Here is a 19,277-nt window from a genome sequence, read left to right on the forward strand (position 1 = left end):
CCCCCTGATAGACAAGTAGAGTTTCGAATAGGCTTGTTACCAGGAACGACACCAATAGCAAAAGAACCATACTGATTAGCACCGATGGAGATGAATGAGCTTATGACGCAACTTTAGGAGTTGTTGGACAACGGTTTCATTCAACCTAGTTCATCACCCTGGGGAGCTCCGATGTTATTCGTGAAAAAGAAGGACGGAAGCATGAGGATGTGTATAGACTATAGAGAGCTGAACAAAGCAACAGTGAAGAAATAATATTCATTGCTGAGGATTGATGACCTGTTCGATCAGCTGCAAGGTTCGAGCTATTTCTCCAAGATTGATCTCAGGTTAGGATATCATCAGCTGAAGGTGCGAGAACAAGATATTGAGAAAACCGCATTCAGAACAAGATATGGACACTATGAGTTCTTGGTTATGTCGTTTGGACTAACCAATGATCCAGCGGCATTCATGGATTTGATGAACAGGGTTTGTAAACCATTCCTCGATAAAGCCGTAATAATGTTCATATATGACATTTTGGTTTACTCAAAAAGCCAGCAGGAGCATGGCAAGCACCTGCGAGAAGTGTTAGAAGTTCTGAAGAAGGAGAAGTTGTACAGTTCTCCAAATGTGATTTTTGGATTCGAGAAGTCCAATTCTTGGGTCATGTGGTTAACCAAGAAGGGATCATGGTCGACCCATCAAAGATTGAAGCTGTAATGAAGTGGGAACGACCGAAAAGTCCCACGGAGATCCGAAGCTTTCTGGGATTAGCTGGATATTACCGAAGATTTATCCAAGGCTTTTTTTCGATAGCTGCTCCATTGACAACTTTGACCCATAAAGGAGCCACTTATACTTGGAGTGAGAAACACGAAGAAGCATTCGAGAAGCTAAATAAGAAGTTGTGTGAAGCATCGATTCTTTCTCTGCCCGAGGGAGTTGAAGACTTTGTTGTTTATAGCAATGCATCTGGAGTTGGGTTAGGTTGCGTTCTGACCCAAAGGGATAAAGTGATAGCATATGCATCGAGACAATTGAAAGAACACGAAAAGAACTACCCCACTCATGATCTGGAGTTGGCAGCGGTGGTATTTCCACTAAAGATATGGAGGCATCATCTTTACGGCACGAAGTGTAAGCTTTTCACTGATCATAAAAGTCTTCAGCATCTCTTCAATCAGAAGGAATTAAATATGAGACAACGACGCTGGCTAGAGTTGCTTAAGGATTACGATTGTGAGATACTTTACCACCCTGGTAAAGCAAATGTCATAGCCGATGCTTTAAGCCGAAAAGTGAGCCTTAAAAGGAGAAGACCTAGAGCGTTAAGAATTGAAGTTGTCTCAACGATTGTGGAAAGCATCAAGAAAGCTCAGGAAGAAGCTTCAGAGAAAAATGACCGAAAGGAAGAGCGTTTGGGCATAACAATGGTGTTTGGTATGAATAATCAAGGATTGAAGGTATTCCAAGATGGGATTTGGGTACCCAAAACGGGAGGAATAAGAGATCTTCTGATGGAAGAAGCTCAAAAGACCATGTACTCGATTCATCCCGACATCACAAAAATGTATAGGGATATGAAACCCTACTACTGGTGGCCGACGATGAAGCTCGATGTTACAAAGTATGTGGCCGAGTGTGTGACATGTGCGAGAGTTAAGGCACAACATCAGAAACCGTATTGGAGTTTAGAACCTTTACCTGTTCCCATGGGTAAGTGGGAAGACATCACCATGGATTTTGTCACTAAACTGACCAGAACGAAGGATGGTCACGACATGATTTGGGTGTTCGTTGATCGATTCACTAAGAGTGCGCACTTTATAGCAGCCAATGAAAAATGGTATATGGATAAGCTTTCTAATGCTTATGTGAAGGAAGTAGTAAGACTTCACGATGTTCCTTTAACGATAGTATCAGACCGTGATAGCCGTTTTACGTCAAGGTTTTGGAGGAGTCTATAAGTGGAATTGGGTACAAAGTTGTGTTTAAGTACAACCTACCATCCGCAGACCGAAGGTCAAAGCGAAAGGACGATTCAAACACTTGAAGATATGTTGAGAGCATCTACCCTGGAATTTCAAGGTAACTGGGATGAACATTTACCTCTGGTAGAATTTTCCTACAACAATAGTTATCATTCGAGCATCAAGATGGCACCTTATCAAGCCTTGTATGGGAAAAAGTGTCGTACGCCGTCTTGTTGGCTTGAAGCCGGAGAAAAGCAGTTTATGGGCCCCGAGATAGTCCATCAGACTGCTGAAAAGTTGAAGGTGATTAGGGAAAGAATGTTAGCAGCTCAGGATCGTCAAAAGAGCTATGCTGACAAAAAGAGACGACCAGTGACATTCAAAGTTGGAGATTCGGTTTTGCTTAAAGTATCACCATGGAAGGGACTTATAAGATTTGGGAAAAGAGGAAAGTTGAGTCCATGGTTCATTAGACCGTTCAAAGTTCTTCAAAGGATTGGGAACCAAGCTTACAAGCTAGAACTACCAAAAGAACTAGAGGGTATTCATAACACATTCCATGTGTGTTATTTGAGGAAGTTCATGGGAGAAGTTCCCGACATAATTCCAATTTCAGAGTTAAGGATGGATGAGAATAAGAGGCTAATCGAAGAGCCTGAGGCAATTGCTGACCGTAAGACGAAAAGTTGCGACGCAAGATGGTCGACTTAGTGCTTGTGCGATGGAAACATTCGAATGGGCCAAATCTCACCTGGGAAACGGAGAGTGACATGATGAGTCGCTATCTGCATTTGCTTGCTGATGCATGATTCCGGGACGGAATCATCCTAATGGGGAGAGAATTGTAACGCCCGTGTTTCTAGGCTAAGAATTAATGATGATGTAATAGTCTAGGTCAACCATTTTAACCCATTTTAAAGTAATAAAGATGAATTACCTGAATATTATGTGAACTATGTGCTTTTGTGTGCTTGTTACTTGTTTATAATAATATAATAAATAAAGGATAAAAATAAGCGTCAAAAATAAAATGTTAGATAAACCCGATATCGATAAACAAGGTTGTAGTGGTCGTGACAAGGATTCCGGAGATATAAAGAACGCCGAAATCCGAGTTGTGACGAAGAAGTTATGGCCTATCGAAGTTTCGCGACAGAACCGGCACGACACTGCGTGACGTAAATAGTGAATTTACGATATAGGACTTTTTAGCCCTAGCAATATGAACGAAAGTCGTAGTGTTTGTTAAACCGAGAGCGTGCATAAAAAGAACGCCCAAATTTGACTTCATATGAGGACGTTATGGTTTTTCTAAGTTTCGGACCAGCAGTGCACAACCCAGAGTTCGAATAATAGATCGGTCGATTTTTGGCCGACACAACCTAAATGAGAATCGAAAATCTCGTTAATAGTAGCGCAACGGTAAAAAGACAGACAAAAACGGACGTCGGATGAAGAAGTTATGAAATTTTAACAGGCTTTATTGTCCCGGTCTGTTAAAGAATATAAATTGAAAATCGGTCGAGAACTAGCCGACGAAGTCTAAACAAAAGTCGTAGAGTACGGTCCCGCCTACGCGTGGATATAAATAACGTCGAAAACGGAGCTCGTATGTGAAAGATATGAATTTTTGAAGTCGGAGTGGGAAATCTCGAACCTGGTGCGAGGGGTAGGCCCAACGTACCTTCGGACGCCCTGCGTACCGAAGTACGCCCCGTGTACGAAAGAGGTACGCCCCGCGGATTGACTTTTTCCTCGGTCCACATTGAGCCATGATGATCCAGCAGCCTTGCGACGCGTGTCGTACGAACTCGCCTTACGCCCAGCGTACCTCGGATCTACGCCCATTGTACTCTGAGGCCTCGGCCTATAAAAGGGTGCGAGGGCTGCCGAGATTTTTGCTCATTTCCACATTTTTTCTCTCACTACTTTCTCTCTCTAGCCCCCTAAAACCCCCTAAAGCCTAGGAAAACCCCCTAGCACTAGAAGAAAGCCCCGGAGCGCCCGAAGGCTCCGAGAAAAAGAGTTTTTCGGTTTGAAACTCTGCCCGTGCGGAGCCCGATTTTCAAGCAAACTTCCCGGTTTCGTCAAAGAAGATTATTTTAAGAAGCGAAGTGCTGTCCGAATCACTCCTTATCAGGTGAGTGTATAGTCACTTTCATCTTACACATAGATATGAAGTATTTTATATAAATTACGTGCTATGTGTATAAATATATGTTGTCTGTTTACCTGAGATGTTTGCTGGATGAGAGATCTGAACCTCTTTCTTTTCAGATCTGAACTTTCTCTTCAGATCTAGACTTTTCTTTCAGATCTAAACTTTTCTTTCAGATCTGAACCTTTTTCCTTCAGATCTAGACTTTTCAGATCTAAACTGTATATGTATGTTTTATACTTTGAGATCTATGCTGTATGAAAGATTTAAACTTTGTTTTCCAGATCTGAACTGTATATGTATTTTTTATCTACAAATATGTTGGGTAAAACATGAGTAAATGAAATAGTTGGTGTGTGATGAAATAAAATGATGAGAGGCCTCGATGTTGACGTTGATCCAGTCATCTAGCGGAGTATGGATGACGACCACAGACTTTTCTAGGAAGTCCAGTAGAACGCTAGCAGGCTCGCAACCTGTAGGTGTTTGTGAACGATGTGTTCACCGGTGTACTCCATCCCCCCATGGTTGCCTTACAGACACATATGACTGAGGAATCCCTTTAGCAGCAGTGTCCATCCCGATGAAATTTTTCGGATAGGTCCCTTATGAGAGATGCTTTAGGGACGTAAGGTGAGGATAACGGGAATGGGTAATCGGGTTTAATGATTGTTGAAAATAATAAACTTATTTATTGTGGGTTGAAAACCCTATATGCTCACCAGGCTCCCTAGCCTGACCCACTCAGTTTCTTGTATTACAGGTAGTGGCAAAAGCATAGTTGGATGACCTGACGAGAGATTATGGATTTTAGGCCAGTAGAAAATAAATGGAATGTTATAAGGCCTATGTTGTTTTGAGGCCAGATTGTGTTTTGTGGTCTATGATGTTTTTGGCTTATGTTTATGATCTGTATCGATGATTGACATCCCGAGTTTTTGTAATGTAATGAAAATATATTTCTTTAAGAAATGCTTTGATAAATTTTTATCATATTTTGTTTTGGGAACAAATTCCGCAACACTTTTCTTAAGAAGTTACTCTGATTTTAATTAAAAAGCATAAACGAAATCGGTCTTTTCTGGCCGTAAAAATGAGGATGTCACAATATCGACGTCCGATTCACGTCGTATCAGGATATCTTTCATATTAGTATGGTTATAAGAACTCACAGGGAGAAAACAACGACATATTTACATAGTAATATACTTTCTCTTAAACAGTCTCAAGGGATATTAACTATGTGATTACCCAGTATATATACAATACGGTTATATAAAATTGAAGTCCGGTAGACAGTGAAATGTGTGACTTCCGCCTTACTTCCTGTTCCTTGTTTGGTTGTGGGCTTAGGGCAGATTCACCCATTCAACTGTCTGTTCGATCTCGGTTATATACAACTCGTATTTATTAAGTGATCATAGGAGGGTAGTATCGTCGCATCGAGTTTTCAGGGCAAACAAATCTTCAACTAGTTTAACTTATAAATAAAACTAGATATCATTAAACTAAGTATGATAATTATACTTGTGCTTTTCGGTATTGGAACGATTAAGACTACAAATTGGTTTTATAGAAAATATAGGATATTCTATGATAAACATCGTTATTTTAAAGGTAAACAACAGTTTTCGATTTAACTTTCTGAAAACAAATATAATTATTATTGAAAACAATGTTTTGCAATAGAGTAAGTGAAACTAGGAACATATTTACAAAAGGTTCAACACTTATGTACAAGCTAGTATAACATAAAGGACCCGTAATGGTTAATTATATAATTCCTTAGTTTATACATCAAAGTTATATATAAATAATATCCGATAGGCAGTGAAATGTGTGATTTCCGCCTTACTTCCTGTTCCTTGTTTGGTTGTGGGCTTAGGGCAGATTCACACATTCAACCGTCTGTTCGATATTACACTATATATAGCTAGTATAAACTAAGTGACTGTAGAAGGAACTATTGGGTCACCATTTTATTAAGAAAATATAGGATTTTCTGGAGGAACAGGCGAACTTTTCCAAAAAACAAAGTGTATACTTTTTATAACAAAAATACTTATGAACTCACCAACTTTAATGTTGACATTTTTTTTAAACCACTTGTGATCTCAGGAACGTTAGTAGATAGGTACCATCTCAGGTGTTGCGAAGACGAAGCATAGTAGTTTTATGTCTTATCTTTTGCTATAGTTTTAATGTAAATCATGAAATGTTTTGAACATAATGTAAACTTTATATTATTAATACAATGGTTGTTGTTGCTTTGATTACTATTATACAACTGTTGTGATACTGTACATGGCGTCCTCTGCCCCTGAACGTTTCCGTCGTTCCGGTTTGGGGGTGTGACACGGTTTGACTGTCTGTAGACTGTTATGTGATTATCTGATATATGTGCATATGTTTGATTGGTGGTTGAGGCTTTTTTGCTTTGTGCATGAGCCAACAGACCGGGGCATTCCAACCCGATGGTTGAGGGCCGAGAATATTCCATCCCGAGGATGATTGGACTCATAGTATGTGGGCATTCCAACCCGATGGTTGAGGGCCGAGAGTTTTCCATCCCGAGGATGATTGAACTCATAGTATGTGGGCATTCCAACCCGATGGTTGAGGGCCGAGGGTATACCATCCCGAGGATGATTGGACCCATAGTATGTTGGCATTCTAACCTGATGGTTGAGGGCATGGGACATTCCAACCCGATGATTGATTGGATCCATGGTATGCTGTTATTATATGTATGTTATTGTTGTGCGGGTATTTTGGGGGAACTCACTAAGCTTCGTGCTTACAGTTGTGAATTTTGTTTCAGGTACTTCGGATGATCGCGGGAAGGCGAAGGCTGCACCTCCTCGTTTTTCATGTTGTGATTTCTGGGAAAACTCTGATATTAAATTATTTTGAAAACAATTTGTAAACAATAGATGGTTTTGAAATGTTTGAAAAGTTTAAATTTTACATGAATTTTATGGATGTTACATAAATTTTCAATTTTCAGCTTGATTTTTAACAAAAAAGAATAGAGAGTAATAACGTATAATAAAATACTTATATGCAAAAATAAAATAAAATAACAACTTATTTCTCTTATATTAATCTGAATGCTCAAAAAAAGCAATATATATTTTTTTGTCCAATAAAACCATATTAAATACTTTGTTGTGATGTTGCTTAAGGTGAGAGGAAGAGAGACAAAGGTGCAACCCAAAAGAAAAACAACCTCCCGAAGAAGAAGATACGATTGCGTTCTACGGCTTTTATCAACACAAGGCCAAGACCATCTTCACCTGGCATTCAAGTGAGCGGTTGAATCTTGAAAAATTACTATTTTGGATTTATGTTTACTTAATAATTTACTGATGAGTATATTTGAATTATTTATTTATATATAAAGGCATTGTTTGGAATGACGGAGGAGAACAACAGTGAAGCCAAATGGGGGAATTCGAACAATTGCATGCTCCTTCCATTGAGTATCGGTATAAGAGATGATCCGCTTGACTATGTACGAGAAGCCAAGGCAACGATTGATCAGAAGACGACCATATCTCTCTCTCTCTCTCTCTCTCTCTCTCTCCTATCAAAAAGAAAAACCCCTCATTTGAGTAGTGATTCATCCATTCATTCAAAACAATCAAGCCTGTTATATATGTATATAGGCAGCAAGCTGGATTTCATGCAAGATCATCACACATACAACATTATGCTTCTCAAACTTGGCTGGACCTGTAGAAGAAACCGGGTTTTATGGCCATGCCATGGAATTCCTTGCAACCAGTTCCTATGGCCAACCACATGTAAGGAAAAGGATACATATTGAGCTAAATCATGGTTATGGTATTGAGCTGCTAATATATATATATATATATATATATATATATATATATATATATATATATATATATATATATATATATATATATATATATATATATATATATATATATATTCCCTAAATAGAGTTTGATGATTAATTTCCAAAGCTATGTGGATAACATGACAATAGTCCTCTCGGTTGATGAAAATACCATCCCAGATCCTCACAACCAGCTAGATGATCTTCAAGGCTCACTAAAACTCATCAAACAAGCAGTTTATGCAAATGGACTTGTTAAGGATGTTGAGGTTGAAGTGGAGGGTGTGCCACAAGCTGTATTCATGTAAACCTTTACACACTTTATGTTATGTTCCAGGGAGTGATTTTACATTTTTGTATGCTTTGCGTTGTTGTATACTTTATATTAGCATGTCTACTTTAAACAACTATACGAAGCTATGATATTTAGTTGTTAAACTTTAGAGTCAGACTCAATAATCAAAGTCTGATTAGATCTTAACAGAAGCATAACTTACCGAGTGATAGATCATATGCACATAATCCTTTAAATTTAGAAGAAGAATAGAAAGCTAAAGAAATACATATAGCATGGACTAAGAATTGGTTCTATTATAAGTATTAGTATCAGCAACATTTTTTTTACTTGGGGATTTTGTATGTCTAAATCAAACTCAGTTTAAACAAAAATGGTATCATGTACAATCAAATCCAATTTAATCATCATGGCCATGGGATAACCACCCAATTAATTAGTCTTGTAATGATATGCACCAACAATCCAAATTTTTTTTAAACCTGTGTGTTGTGTCCTTGTCATTATTCAACATCTCTGAAATCCCAAGTATGACTGACTGACTGACTGCAAAGCCTATCTGGTTTTGAAACCTAAAAACCATGATGAATGAAAGCAAAATGTAACCAAGATTGACAACTACATTTTTATTCTTTATTCAAGTCAAGGAAAGAAACAAGATGGCAATAACATGCAGTTATTAAACTAACCTGTAACTTTTTCAAGTGATGATTTGAGATCCATGTAACTTGATATCTGTGTCTACATGGCAAAACTATGGAACTACACTTTGTAATCATGTGTATCCCACTCCCACCAACTATGTAGCAGTAGCAGTAGGTTGAGAAGAAAGGCTGGTGCTAGACTTTGGAGCTTCACTTCCTCTGATGACTCTGCTATATATGACTTTGAAGGACTGAGAATTATACGGCTTGTTGAGCAGACTAATGGGCATCCTCAAAGTCTGTTTTCGGTTTCTTCTCCCCCTTATCAATATATTAAACGTCTTCTCGTTCTCAACCCTTTGGCCATGATTTGAACCATTAGATTTCTCAAGACTCACTTCTTGCTTAGTTTCATCCACATTGTTAACCTCCAATAAACTAGGAGGAGCATCAAACACCTGTTTGGTCTCCATGTTTGGATCAGAAATCGGCCTTACTGCTGGTGGGGAGATGGAGAATTCCATTGGATGGCAGTTTGACCAAACGGGCCCAGTAACATATTGTAACCCATTAGCGCCCATATTACATTGCCATGCGAAATGATTGGGATGAAAGGGACCGGTGGTTACAGGATATGTAGTGTTAGTGTTGGGTATGGGTAATGATAACGATGGAGCTTGTGTATATGGAGGAGAGTACATAAGAGGCAATGGGTGTGGGTGCATCATATTGGGGGTGCCTGGAAGTGGAGGTGTAGGGTAGGGTGAGTGAGGTGAAGAAGGTGGTCTTGGGTGAAGAGTCATATTCATTTGCCATGGGGTGGGCCCAGGAGCAGGAGGAGGTAGAGCAATGTTCATGGGCATTGGTGCAACACGGACAGCAGGTGGCGATGGGTTAAATGGAGTAGCTGATGCAGACAACCTCTTGTTTGGGGGTTCTTGGCTTTGATTTAGTTTTACATTTTCTGTCTCTATACTGGCATTAGAGGGAACAATTGGAATTGGCATGTCGATTATTACACTTTTGTCTATTACCTTATCAACCTCCACCACATCTGCAATTGCAGGGAGCACATCATCTCCTAAATGAGTTTCTTCTGTTTCATCTTTCGTATCCACTTTCTCAGAAATCTCTTCTTCCGCTTCTTTAACAACAGATTCCTTGTGCTTACCATTATCGATTTCCTTATCATCAGGAATAATGTCATCATCTCCGTCCCTGACCTGCAATAGAGAAATGGAACCTGGTGGGGCCAAGGCTACTTCTTTGTAAGAAGGAGATTTTCCAATGCTAACCATGGATCTTCTCTGTGTCTGTGGTACATGTCCTACTGATACTTCTTTCGTTGTTTGTTCAGATGACGAAGAATTAGAATTAGTTTCTTCCACAGGCACAGGCCCCGAGGACTTAACTCTGTATGTCAAACCTTTGACAATTCTACGCCCAAATTTATTATGATTAGGAGTAGCAGTGTGGTAGTCAACATAAGTTGAAGGAGACATCACTCGTTTCTTTACAAAGTGAAACCTTCCAATTCCATTTTCAGACTCATCAACTACACCTTTCTTTTGATAGCCATAAAACTTGTTGAGACCCGCTGCTGCTTTCCTCTGTCTTAGTCGACGTCCATATGAGCCTGCTGATCTTGGCCTTTGAACCGCTTGCCACCCTTCTTCTCCTCCTCCTTCATTACTAGAATGGTTAGGGTTAGGGTTAGGGTTTTGGTTCTGTGCACCCGTTTCCTCTGGTGGCTGAAGCTCGGAAGCAACTGGAACTGGAACTGGTGTTTCTTCAACACTTTCTTCCTTGATTGGTGGTATCGACTCAACAGATAGATAGGTGGATTCGTGATTCACTTGAATCTCATGTTCAAGGGTTGCCTCTTGTTTCTCTTCATCTGTAACTTGTTTCAGAAGATCTTTTGGAGATGCCTCCTCAGCATTTGCCACCTCCAAGGTTTGGTAGCTTTTTCCCTTCAACTGGAAATGGAATATGTTGTATCCTTAGATACACTTTCCTTATTATGAATATATCAATAATATATGTAATGTAACTGAGCATACCTTCTGGATATAGGTTTTACGTTTTAAACCCATACCATCAGCCCCTTGTCCATCATGACTTGGATTGATATAGTCAAGCAAATCCGATACACTGCCCATCATCATTTACACAAATCATTTATTGGTTTGAAATGAATTGAAGGAAATCGTTTAAACATACCTAAGATGGCCTTTGCTAGCTATGGATGCATCGGGTTTCCGAGTCCCATTTCTTGCAGCTTCTTGCTGTTCAAGAGCCTTGGATTCAAAATACTCGAGCCAAGCAGCAGCATCCTGTGTGCGTAGATCATCTGGGCCAAGTTTTGCGCGTAGTATCTGCAAGGTTGTTTGTTCATGCTGAACACTCAGAGGATAAGCTTCCATTAAAGAGAGAGCAATTGCAATTGCATGGTAACTTGCAGCAGTCTGCAAAACAAAAGGAACATAGTTAACCATGTAGACTCTTGTTTTATGGGAGGAAGGGGGGGTGGAATTTAACAAGTAAATAAGCAACCTGGATATGGTCTGGCCCAAGTAACTTTTGGTTGCACTTGAGAGCTTTATGGAGATATCTGAGGGCGACATGGACATTTCCCAGACCTTCCTCCATCATAGCTACATTAATGTACGTGGCAGCCGTATTTGGATGTGATGGGCCACATGTAAGATGTAGCAAATACAATGCTCGTTTTACATACCTGATATTGTAGTAGGTAAGAAAACCAATTTGTATTAAATATGAACAAAAAAAAAAAAAAAAAAAAACATACTTGAGAGCCAACTCTGTATGTTGAAGGCGATAGTAGAACACAGCAAGATCCCCATAGCTTTTCATGGTATCTGGATGATCTAATCCCAGTTCTCTCTCATTGATGTCCAAAGCTTTTTGTTGGTAGATTGTGGCCTGCAATTCAATCCAATCCAATCAATCTGAGAGCTTGAAAGACAGACAAAACAGCAAAATAGTATATCTACAATACCCATTAATATTAATAAATAATAATAACAAATAAAGACCTGGTTGAAGTCCCCAGTGTGATACAAAACCACAGCAAGGAGACTGTAAGCTCCTGCAGTTATTCGGTGATAAGGACCACACACTGCAACTAGCTTTGCAAGAGCCTGTAAGAAGGAATAAGTAATAACATGTTAGGTCATGCTAATATATATATATATATATATATATATATATATATATATATATATATATATATTTAAAAAAAAAATAAAAAATGTAACACTCACTCATACCTTTGTCCCATAGCTAACTGCATCTTCCAGCTTTCCCTTGTCGAGGGCAGTTTTTGATGATTCCAGGAGTTGGCGTCCATCAGCAGACGAGCATGCTGCTTGCTGCAACATAATACAATAAATCGATACATGAAACAATATATATGGGTATGAACTGACTGGTTGTAAAAAAAACAATGAGCAATCAATCATATATATATATATATATATATATATATATATATATATATATATATATATATATATGATCTGTTAATTTATCACCTTATGCACTGGTACTAAGCTGATGATGTCCTCCTTTTTGAAAGGCTGGGGAGAGTTCATATCAAAATCTCTTGGAACCAGCTCAATGCCAACCTGGAAAATTTGTTTGCAATGTTAAGGATACTTGAGGGAGGAAGGGTGCATTCAGTTGTTATGTATGAATCAATTACCTTATGGCATAACCCACGTAGTATAGCAATTTTTCTAAGTTCTGTGTAGTTAAAGCTGGCAAGATCCCAGTCAAATCGCTTCTTCAAGAAAACTTCTAGCCATGTCTTTGTTACAGAATGAACACAAGATTGTTTACTTTCAGGAACCCCAAGCATCAGATTCAGTGCAGCAGCAATTCCAGCAGCCATTTCCTCTGGTTTAGAAACAGCAGCAATCACTGCCTGTATAATGTGCTTAAAAGCTCGTACTATCATCTCATGTATACATAGAGATTGCACATGTGATAATTTTTCTGACAACTTAACCTGCTCAAACACAGAAATAGCAAGCATTAGTCACTGCAAAGCCTTCTACAGATACCATTGAATTGAAAGAAAAAGAAAAATAACTAACCACTTGTCCTAAAGAACGCATGCGGAGACCTCGTGTGTGCATAAAATCAGTTAGAGTTCGCCCATCAACCGGTGATAGTTCCAAAGAACCAAAATCTGCAACCTACATATGATGATCAAGTGCAACAATCTGTCCGTTATCATCACACTTACATTAATTAGATGATGTTTTTAGCTATGTAATGTAGTTACCAATTTTGGAAGAGCAACTTCGTTGTAATATTTTTGAGATTGGTCAATCAGCTCCAACAAAGACTGCAAATAACAAGCACCAGGTTAATATGGAATGCTATATAACAACACTTTAATTTTAACACCACCTTGCAGTGGAGCCCAGTTTCTGACTCTTTAAGCCGAGTAAAAGCAGCATCAGATAACAGTTTTTTTAAAGCGTTGTCATTTTCATCTGAGTTGGGAGATTCTACAACAAAGTCCAACACAGAATTCTCGACTTCCCCATTCACAGCATCAACAACTTCCAAATCCTTTTTCTTGTTTTTTAAAGATCGAAGAGCTGTCCCGAGCCCTTCAACCTTCACCTTTTCAGTAGAAGCTTTCTTGTCTTTTTCTGTTTTCTTTTGATCTTGTAAATGTTGTATCCAGCAAGCTCCAAGTTCCCATCTTGTAAACTTGTCAGATTCAACACACTCTTCCTGAAGCTTCATTAAACTCTCCTTTAGTAGTTTCTCCACAAGGACTCGAGAAGTACCGAGCTCTTCGCCTTCAGATCTTTTCAAATTAGGAAGAATGCTACTTGTTTTTTTATGAAGCAGCAACCTCAAACTACAAGAAATTAGTGAGAATTAACACGCTAAGTGGCACAAATGTAATATATGCCAATGATGAAGAAAAACCTGTTGATATTGAGGGCGCATGCTCCTCCATCAGGCTGATCGAGAAGCTCAATGTATGGCAATGGAGAATGTTTCTTGTCATCTTTTCTCTCCTCAACTTTCACGACAGCAGTATAACCACAATACCTTACATTCACAACACCAAGAGTAGCTATATCCTGGTTTTTTTTTTAAAAAAAAAAAACTCGCACATAAATAAAATTAAAAAAGAAGATAATAAAATCAAGATGATTGGAATTGAAATATCATCTTACATGAGCAGCAGTGTTCTCATCAGCAGTGATCCCTTTCAGTAGGTTTCTCTCCACCAAATTTTCTTTCTGCACCCCAGTTGCTTGCGATCCATCAATCTTTGTATCTATTTTGCAGCTAGCATCAGGAGTATCCTTAAAGACTCTGATTCTCAAGTCACCGATGCTCTCCGTATGTATAGTGAAATTAGAATGATTTATGTTTGGGTTTTCCATTATGTGTTGAATGGCTAAAATGGCTTTGAAAATGGCAACATCGACATATAAGCTATGCAATAGGAAAGCTTTCCTGTCTCGAATCTGCCTATCTTGTGCAGTTTTGCAAGACATAGATGCAACATACATGAATTCAGTAGCCCAAGGATGCAAATCACTTTTTCCATCCCTTCCCAGACCACCCCCATTTCCTCCCCAACTTTCATCCTCTGCAGGAAGAGGTGGGAAAACCCAAGGCGCTTGTGCTGCAACAGGAGGTATCAGCCATGTATTGGCTCTCAACCCATACGGGAGATTTCCAAACTGTACGAGTAGTTAAAACAACTGTTAACAAACCAAATGTACACTAATTGACCTTAATCCCACTCCACAAGTGTACCTTGTTCCTTTCTGTGAATGCTTTAATGAGGTCCTCATAAGCCTGAAATGATAGGTACCGCTTGTTCAAATAGGCAAGTATATGGACAACCAAAATTATGGCTATATGGAAAAGGTAATTAACATACATAATGAAGATGATATCTTTAGAAACTTACATTCTCAAATGCTCTGCTAAGTCGCCGCAGCAAATCAACAAGGTTGTGACATAAAATTCGCTGCTTCCCGATGCTGCAAAATCCTTTTCGATAGACTTCTATATGGGCAGGCTTTCCATGGCACAACTTCACCTTTACCATAAAGTTTAAGTCCTCAGGAATGTAATTAAACAAATAACACATGTTTTACAAAACAAATACTTAATAAACTGTTGAAGGATTTTCTTACTTCAAGCGAGAAAAGATGATCATCAATTAAAATGTCATCTTCATTTTGCCGTGTTGCCCTCCTTACATCTGCACAAGAATTTGCGATAGAATGTTAATGTCAGCACGGAGGAATAGACCAAAAACTATAGCAAATTGAGTGTGTATTAATTATGTGTATGTGTATTGTATGAATGATGAAATTGTCTCAATTTTGTTGAAAGATCCAAGTATGTCATCGAGTGTGCTCATAGACTTACACTGGATAGGAGGAGTGAGGTGAGAGAGGGAGAAGAATTCGTAAAAGCTACCAAGCTTGGGACACGAGTTGCTCAGCTCTCCCTCTCCATCCACGGAGACATCTTTCGACTGCGACTGTTGCGATGGAGGAGTCAAAGTCGTCACACTCGAGGACCGCTTATTGGTTTGTTGTGATTTGCTCGTCTTCTTTCCGGTCTTGGTTTCCGGCACATTAATGCCAAAATCCTCCTTGACCACCGGCGACGGACCAAACGACGTCGTGCAAGCAACGATGTCCAACAATCGTCTGACATGTGCCGTGGCGGTTTCAGCGTCGTAGTCCTCTGTTATGTAATAAATAAAAAATGTGAGAACAAAAATGTCATTTGTGTGTAAGATCGCGGGGTAGTAACACGTGGCAGTAATAAAGTGGTTGATTACCCTCAATGAGATTGAGCGTGCATGGCTTCAATGCTGCAACGTCCACCGTATCTTTCAATCGTGGTCCTCTTACCTGTTAACAAAAGAAGGGCAAATGAAATGGGTGGACGAAAAGTGTCATTTGTTAATGGGCCAACTGAACCAAATTGAAAAGATAAGGTGGCCCATTGGTCAAATATAAAAAACCAATAAAAATTTAAAAAAAAAAAAAAAAAAACATTTTCTATTGAAAGATATATTTTTACAGGTCTTGATTGTTTTTATGAGATGTGAATGATTATTGCTGATAGAAATTGATACAAACAATTATAAGTCGTACCTCGTGAGAGAGCGAAAAATTTGTGATGTTGCATGTTACTGTATTCACGGATAATAGTCGACGAATATCTATAACTCTATCTGTCGATATTCCCTGCTCAAAATCAGATAATATAATTACAAGAAAAATATCATATACTCATTTTTTCAGTTTGAAAATGAAGTAGTGCAATAACAAATAAACCATTGTCTTGTTTAAAGCATGTAACAGGAATACATATATTTTATTTATTTTTTTGAAAATATTCTTGTAGTTCATTGATTGGGCCCACATCAAGCTTTCATATGGAGTCGATTTCTTAATATTATCCATAAAATGCATGGTACCATTGAATAGGATTATTCCAAAAAAAGATAGTTGAGTTTTAAAGTATACCGGAAACGATATACCCGACTTCTAATGACCGTATTTACGTGTTTTCTTGTACACCTCTTATTTGTAATTAATTGTAGGTGGCGTTGGTTGCTAAAATGCATATATTTGAATTTTCGATAGACGATATAGGTAACACGTTTTTATTGACATAGACACGTATAGTTCGGACAATTTTGTAACAATTTGGTAATGACATTTTTGACCTGATATAGAAGCAAGTCATAAACCTTCAAAATCTTATCTAACTTTCTAGCCATCTCCATGATATATATATATATATATATATATATATATATATATATATATATATATATATATATATATATATATATTAATGAAATGTTTATAAGTCCTTGTTTTAGCAAAAGATAAGGAAAATCATATAGATTATAATGGACAAATCAAGCCATTACCCTTTGATTTTTTACTGTAAAGAAAGAGATAATGCCAAATACGAGTTAGTTAATTAATACATCAAAATAAACTAGTTTATATAGCATGTGCCTATGAGCTTCATGACATGTGATTATAAACTATCAAAGATGAATCAAATTGAAAAAATGTTAAAACTTTTTTGTCATCAATTTATTCATTTCCAGATAAGATTTTCAAATGATGTCAATACTAAAAAAATAGTATTTTTAATTATAAAAATAATAAGTAATTGTACGAACCTTCAATATAACATGGGTATCATCAGGAAGATTCACAGTTATATCCACAACAACTGGTAGAACTGCAAACGTACACATTCTTCGTTAATTATTGTAGAAAATAATTATTAATAAAAAATATTATTATTAAAAAATAATAAAATTATACCCTTCTCTTCCTTCTTCTTCTTATCTCCCTTGGTCTTCCCACGTCCATTCTTGGGCGCCATTTTTCAAAAGCTCTTGCTTCAACTAATTTTCTTACTCTGAATTACAACATGAAGTATTAAATAATAAATATATGGTTCTTTATATAAAGTAACTAAATACGAAAAATGAAATATTTAATTTGAGATAATATTGAAAAATAATTGACAGGGTTTCCAAAAAAATGTCATGGAATTGTGAAATAACTACAAAGGCCATTGCAGTCGCCAAAATTTACCAAAGAGCATTAAATATGTAACTTCAATATGAATTAGATTAAAGATAAATAATTAATTGTGAAGAATAATAGATGGTTTTCTTTTGCTTTTTTAACAAAGATGTAATCGAATTGTGGCATGACCAAAATAACCGTGGAAGGTAGAAAGAGTTACAGAAAGATAGGATAGACCGATAGAGCGACAAAGATTATGAATACTAAGATATTAATTATTAATTAAATAAAAAAACAAAGAGAAAGTCTATATAAATATAAAGAATAAGTGATGGGGTTTTTCAAGAAACGTAATGGAATAGTGAAATGACAAAAATGACCATGCCAACAAGCATAGAGCAAGAAAGATTGTGGATTAAACAAAAAAAAAAGTTACGAAGAATAGTTTATGGGTTATTTCAAGAAAATGTCGTGGAATCGTGGGGGTGACGAAAACACCATCAAGGTTGCAAAGAATTAACAGAAACCGATGAAGATGCTGAACTCAGTACGAAATAGAAGTACAGGAAAAAAAAAAAGTACCCTTTGAATTTGAATAAAATTATGAACAACAATTTATGGGGCTTTTTAACAGAATGTCATGGATTTATGAAATTGACAAAAAAACAAGAAAAAAACATCGAATTTTGGATAAAATTATGAAAGGGTCTTTGCAAGAAAATTTCATGGAATTCTGAAATGAAAAAGAAGGCTATGTATATAGCTAAAGATTCTTCACTCCAATAAGTTTCAAATCACAAATAACAAAAAACAGAGGCGACGGAGTAAACACAAGCAAAAAAAATAATAATAATAAAGTGTACTTTTGGCTAAAATAACGAAGAACAATTGATGGATTTTTGCTAGGAAATGTGGAGGAGTTGTTGAATGACAAAAAAAAGGCCATGAATATGAAAAACAATTACCAGAAAAGCTTGCAGAGAGCAATAAGAATCAGAAGTTTAACAAGTACCCAATCAGTCAGAAGTAAAAACAGAGCCAATGCTGTGTATTATATCTCTGTGTTTGTGTTTTTTTAGGGTTTTGTGTGTTTTAGGGTTTTGTGAGTGTTTTTTAGTGTGTATATAAAGAGGGCAGGAGGTGGAGCACCATTAGAGAGATTGAAAGATGAAATTAAGATATATATATATATATATATATATATATATATATATATATATATATATATATATATATATATATATATATATATATATATATAGAGAGAGAGAGAGAGAGAGGGAAAGGGGAAGGAGAAGGAGGTGAGTGGGTGATAAGGAAGGAAGGGTTGAGATTTAACGGTCAGATATATAAATTGGCAGTTTCTGAGCTATCATTCTTACTTTGGACCTATTATTATTATTATTATTATTTTCCAAATATCTAAAGAAATATGGTAAATAATAATTATATAAATTCTCGGCGACAGATACTTGAATTTTTACGTAAAAAAACAACATAAGTTTCGTGTGATTCGTTGTAGTAAAATTAACTGCCTAAAATAGTAACTTATTTTATTAATCATTTATGTAATTCCTTTTAGGTAAACAATAACTAGCTTATAACTTCTTTTAGCAACCATTTATAAGTAAACTATTATTACAAATTTTAAAATCGTAATATTGCTTTTAGTTCCGTAAAAAGTAAAGGAAAACTAAAAACATGATGTAAGTGGTTTATGTTTTCTTTGAATTGGGTCCGAATAGTTTTATTATTGCAAAAAAAAA

General features: G+C 37.1%; 1 protein-coding gene across 3 annotated transcripts; it reads right to left on the reverse strand.

Annotated features, from left to right (window-relative positions):
• Positions 1 to 8,552: 8,552 nt before the first annotated feature.
• LOC145124081 (Tetratricopeptide repeat (TPR)-like superfamily protein) lies at positions 8,553 to 18,680 on the reverse strand. Of its 3 annotated transcripts, none has more exons than XR_013715498.1 (24): positions 18,477 to 18,680; positions 17,302 to 17,398; positions 17,154 to 17,215; positions 16,105 to 16,197; positions 15,786 to 15,858; positions 15,365 to 15,688; positions 15,127 to 15,194; positions 14,898 to 15,029; positions 14,741 to 14,782; positions 14,149 to 14,664; positions 13,895 to 14,052; positions 13,361 to 13,823; positions 13,233 to 13,295; positions 13,042 to 13,143; positions 12,648 to 12,953; positions 12,478 to 12,570; positions 12,214 to 12,315; positions 11,980 to 12,084; positions 11,733 to 11,866; positions 11,477 to 11,660; positions 11,144 to 11,388; positions 10,984 to 11,074; positions 8,966 to 10,899; positions 8,553 to 8,848 (listed from the first exon to the last, which is right to left on the reverse strand). XR_013715498.1 is itself a non-coding variant. In XM_079059303.1 (23 exons), the coding sequence occupies exons 2-23, from the start codon at positions 17,360 to 17,362 to the stop codon at positions 9,076 to 9,078; spliced, it is 5,241 nt and encodes a 1,746-aa protein (XP_078915429.1). In that variant the 5' UTR covers positions 17,363 to 17,398; positions 18,477 to 18,680; the 3' UTR covers positions 8,962 to 9,075. The 3 variants fall into 3 exon arrangements, 1 of the variants encoding a protein (XP_078915429.1); XR_013715499.1 differs by having other exon boundaries at positions 18,524 to 18,678; XM_079059303.1 differs by lacking the exon at positions 8,553 to 8,848 and having other exon boundaries at positions 8,962 to 10,899.
• Positions 18,681 to 19,277: the final 597 nt, after the last annotated feature.

The sequence above is a fragment of the Lactuca virosa genome, chromosome 7 (assembly GCF_052849685.1).
Source record: "Lactuca virosa cultivar CGN04683 chromosome 7, Lactuca_virosa_CGN04683_v6, whole genome shotgun sequence".
Classification (NCBI taxonomy): domain Eukaryota; kingdom Viridiplantae; phylum Streptophyta; class Magnoliopsida; order Asterales; family Asteraceae; genus Lactuca; species Lactuca virosa.

What these genes read in the sequence shown, in the direction of transcription:
- LOC145124081 (XM_079059303.1), bottom strand. Translation starts at nt 17,362, where the DNA reads ATGGCGCCCAAGAATGGACGTGGGAAGACCAAGGGAGATAAGAAGAAG. An exon ending in ATGAGAACACTGCTGCTCAT is followed by an intron (nt 14,053 to 14,148) that starts GTAAGATGATAT and finishes AAAAAAAACCAG; the next exon opens with GATATAGCTACTCTTGGTGT. An exon ending in GCTAGCAAAGGCCATCTTAG is followed by an intron (nt 11,075 to 11,143) that starts GTATGTTTAAAC and finishes GATGATGGGCAG; the next exon opens with TGTATCGGATTTGCTTGACT.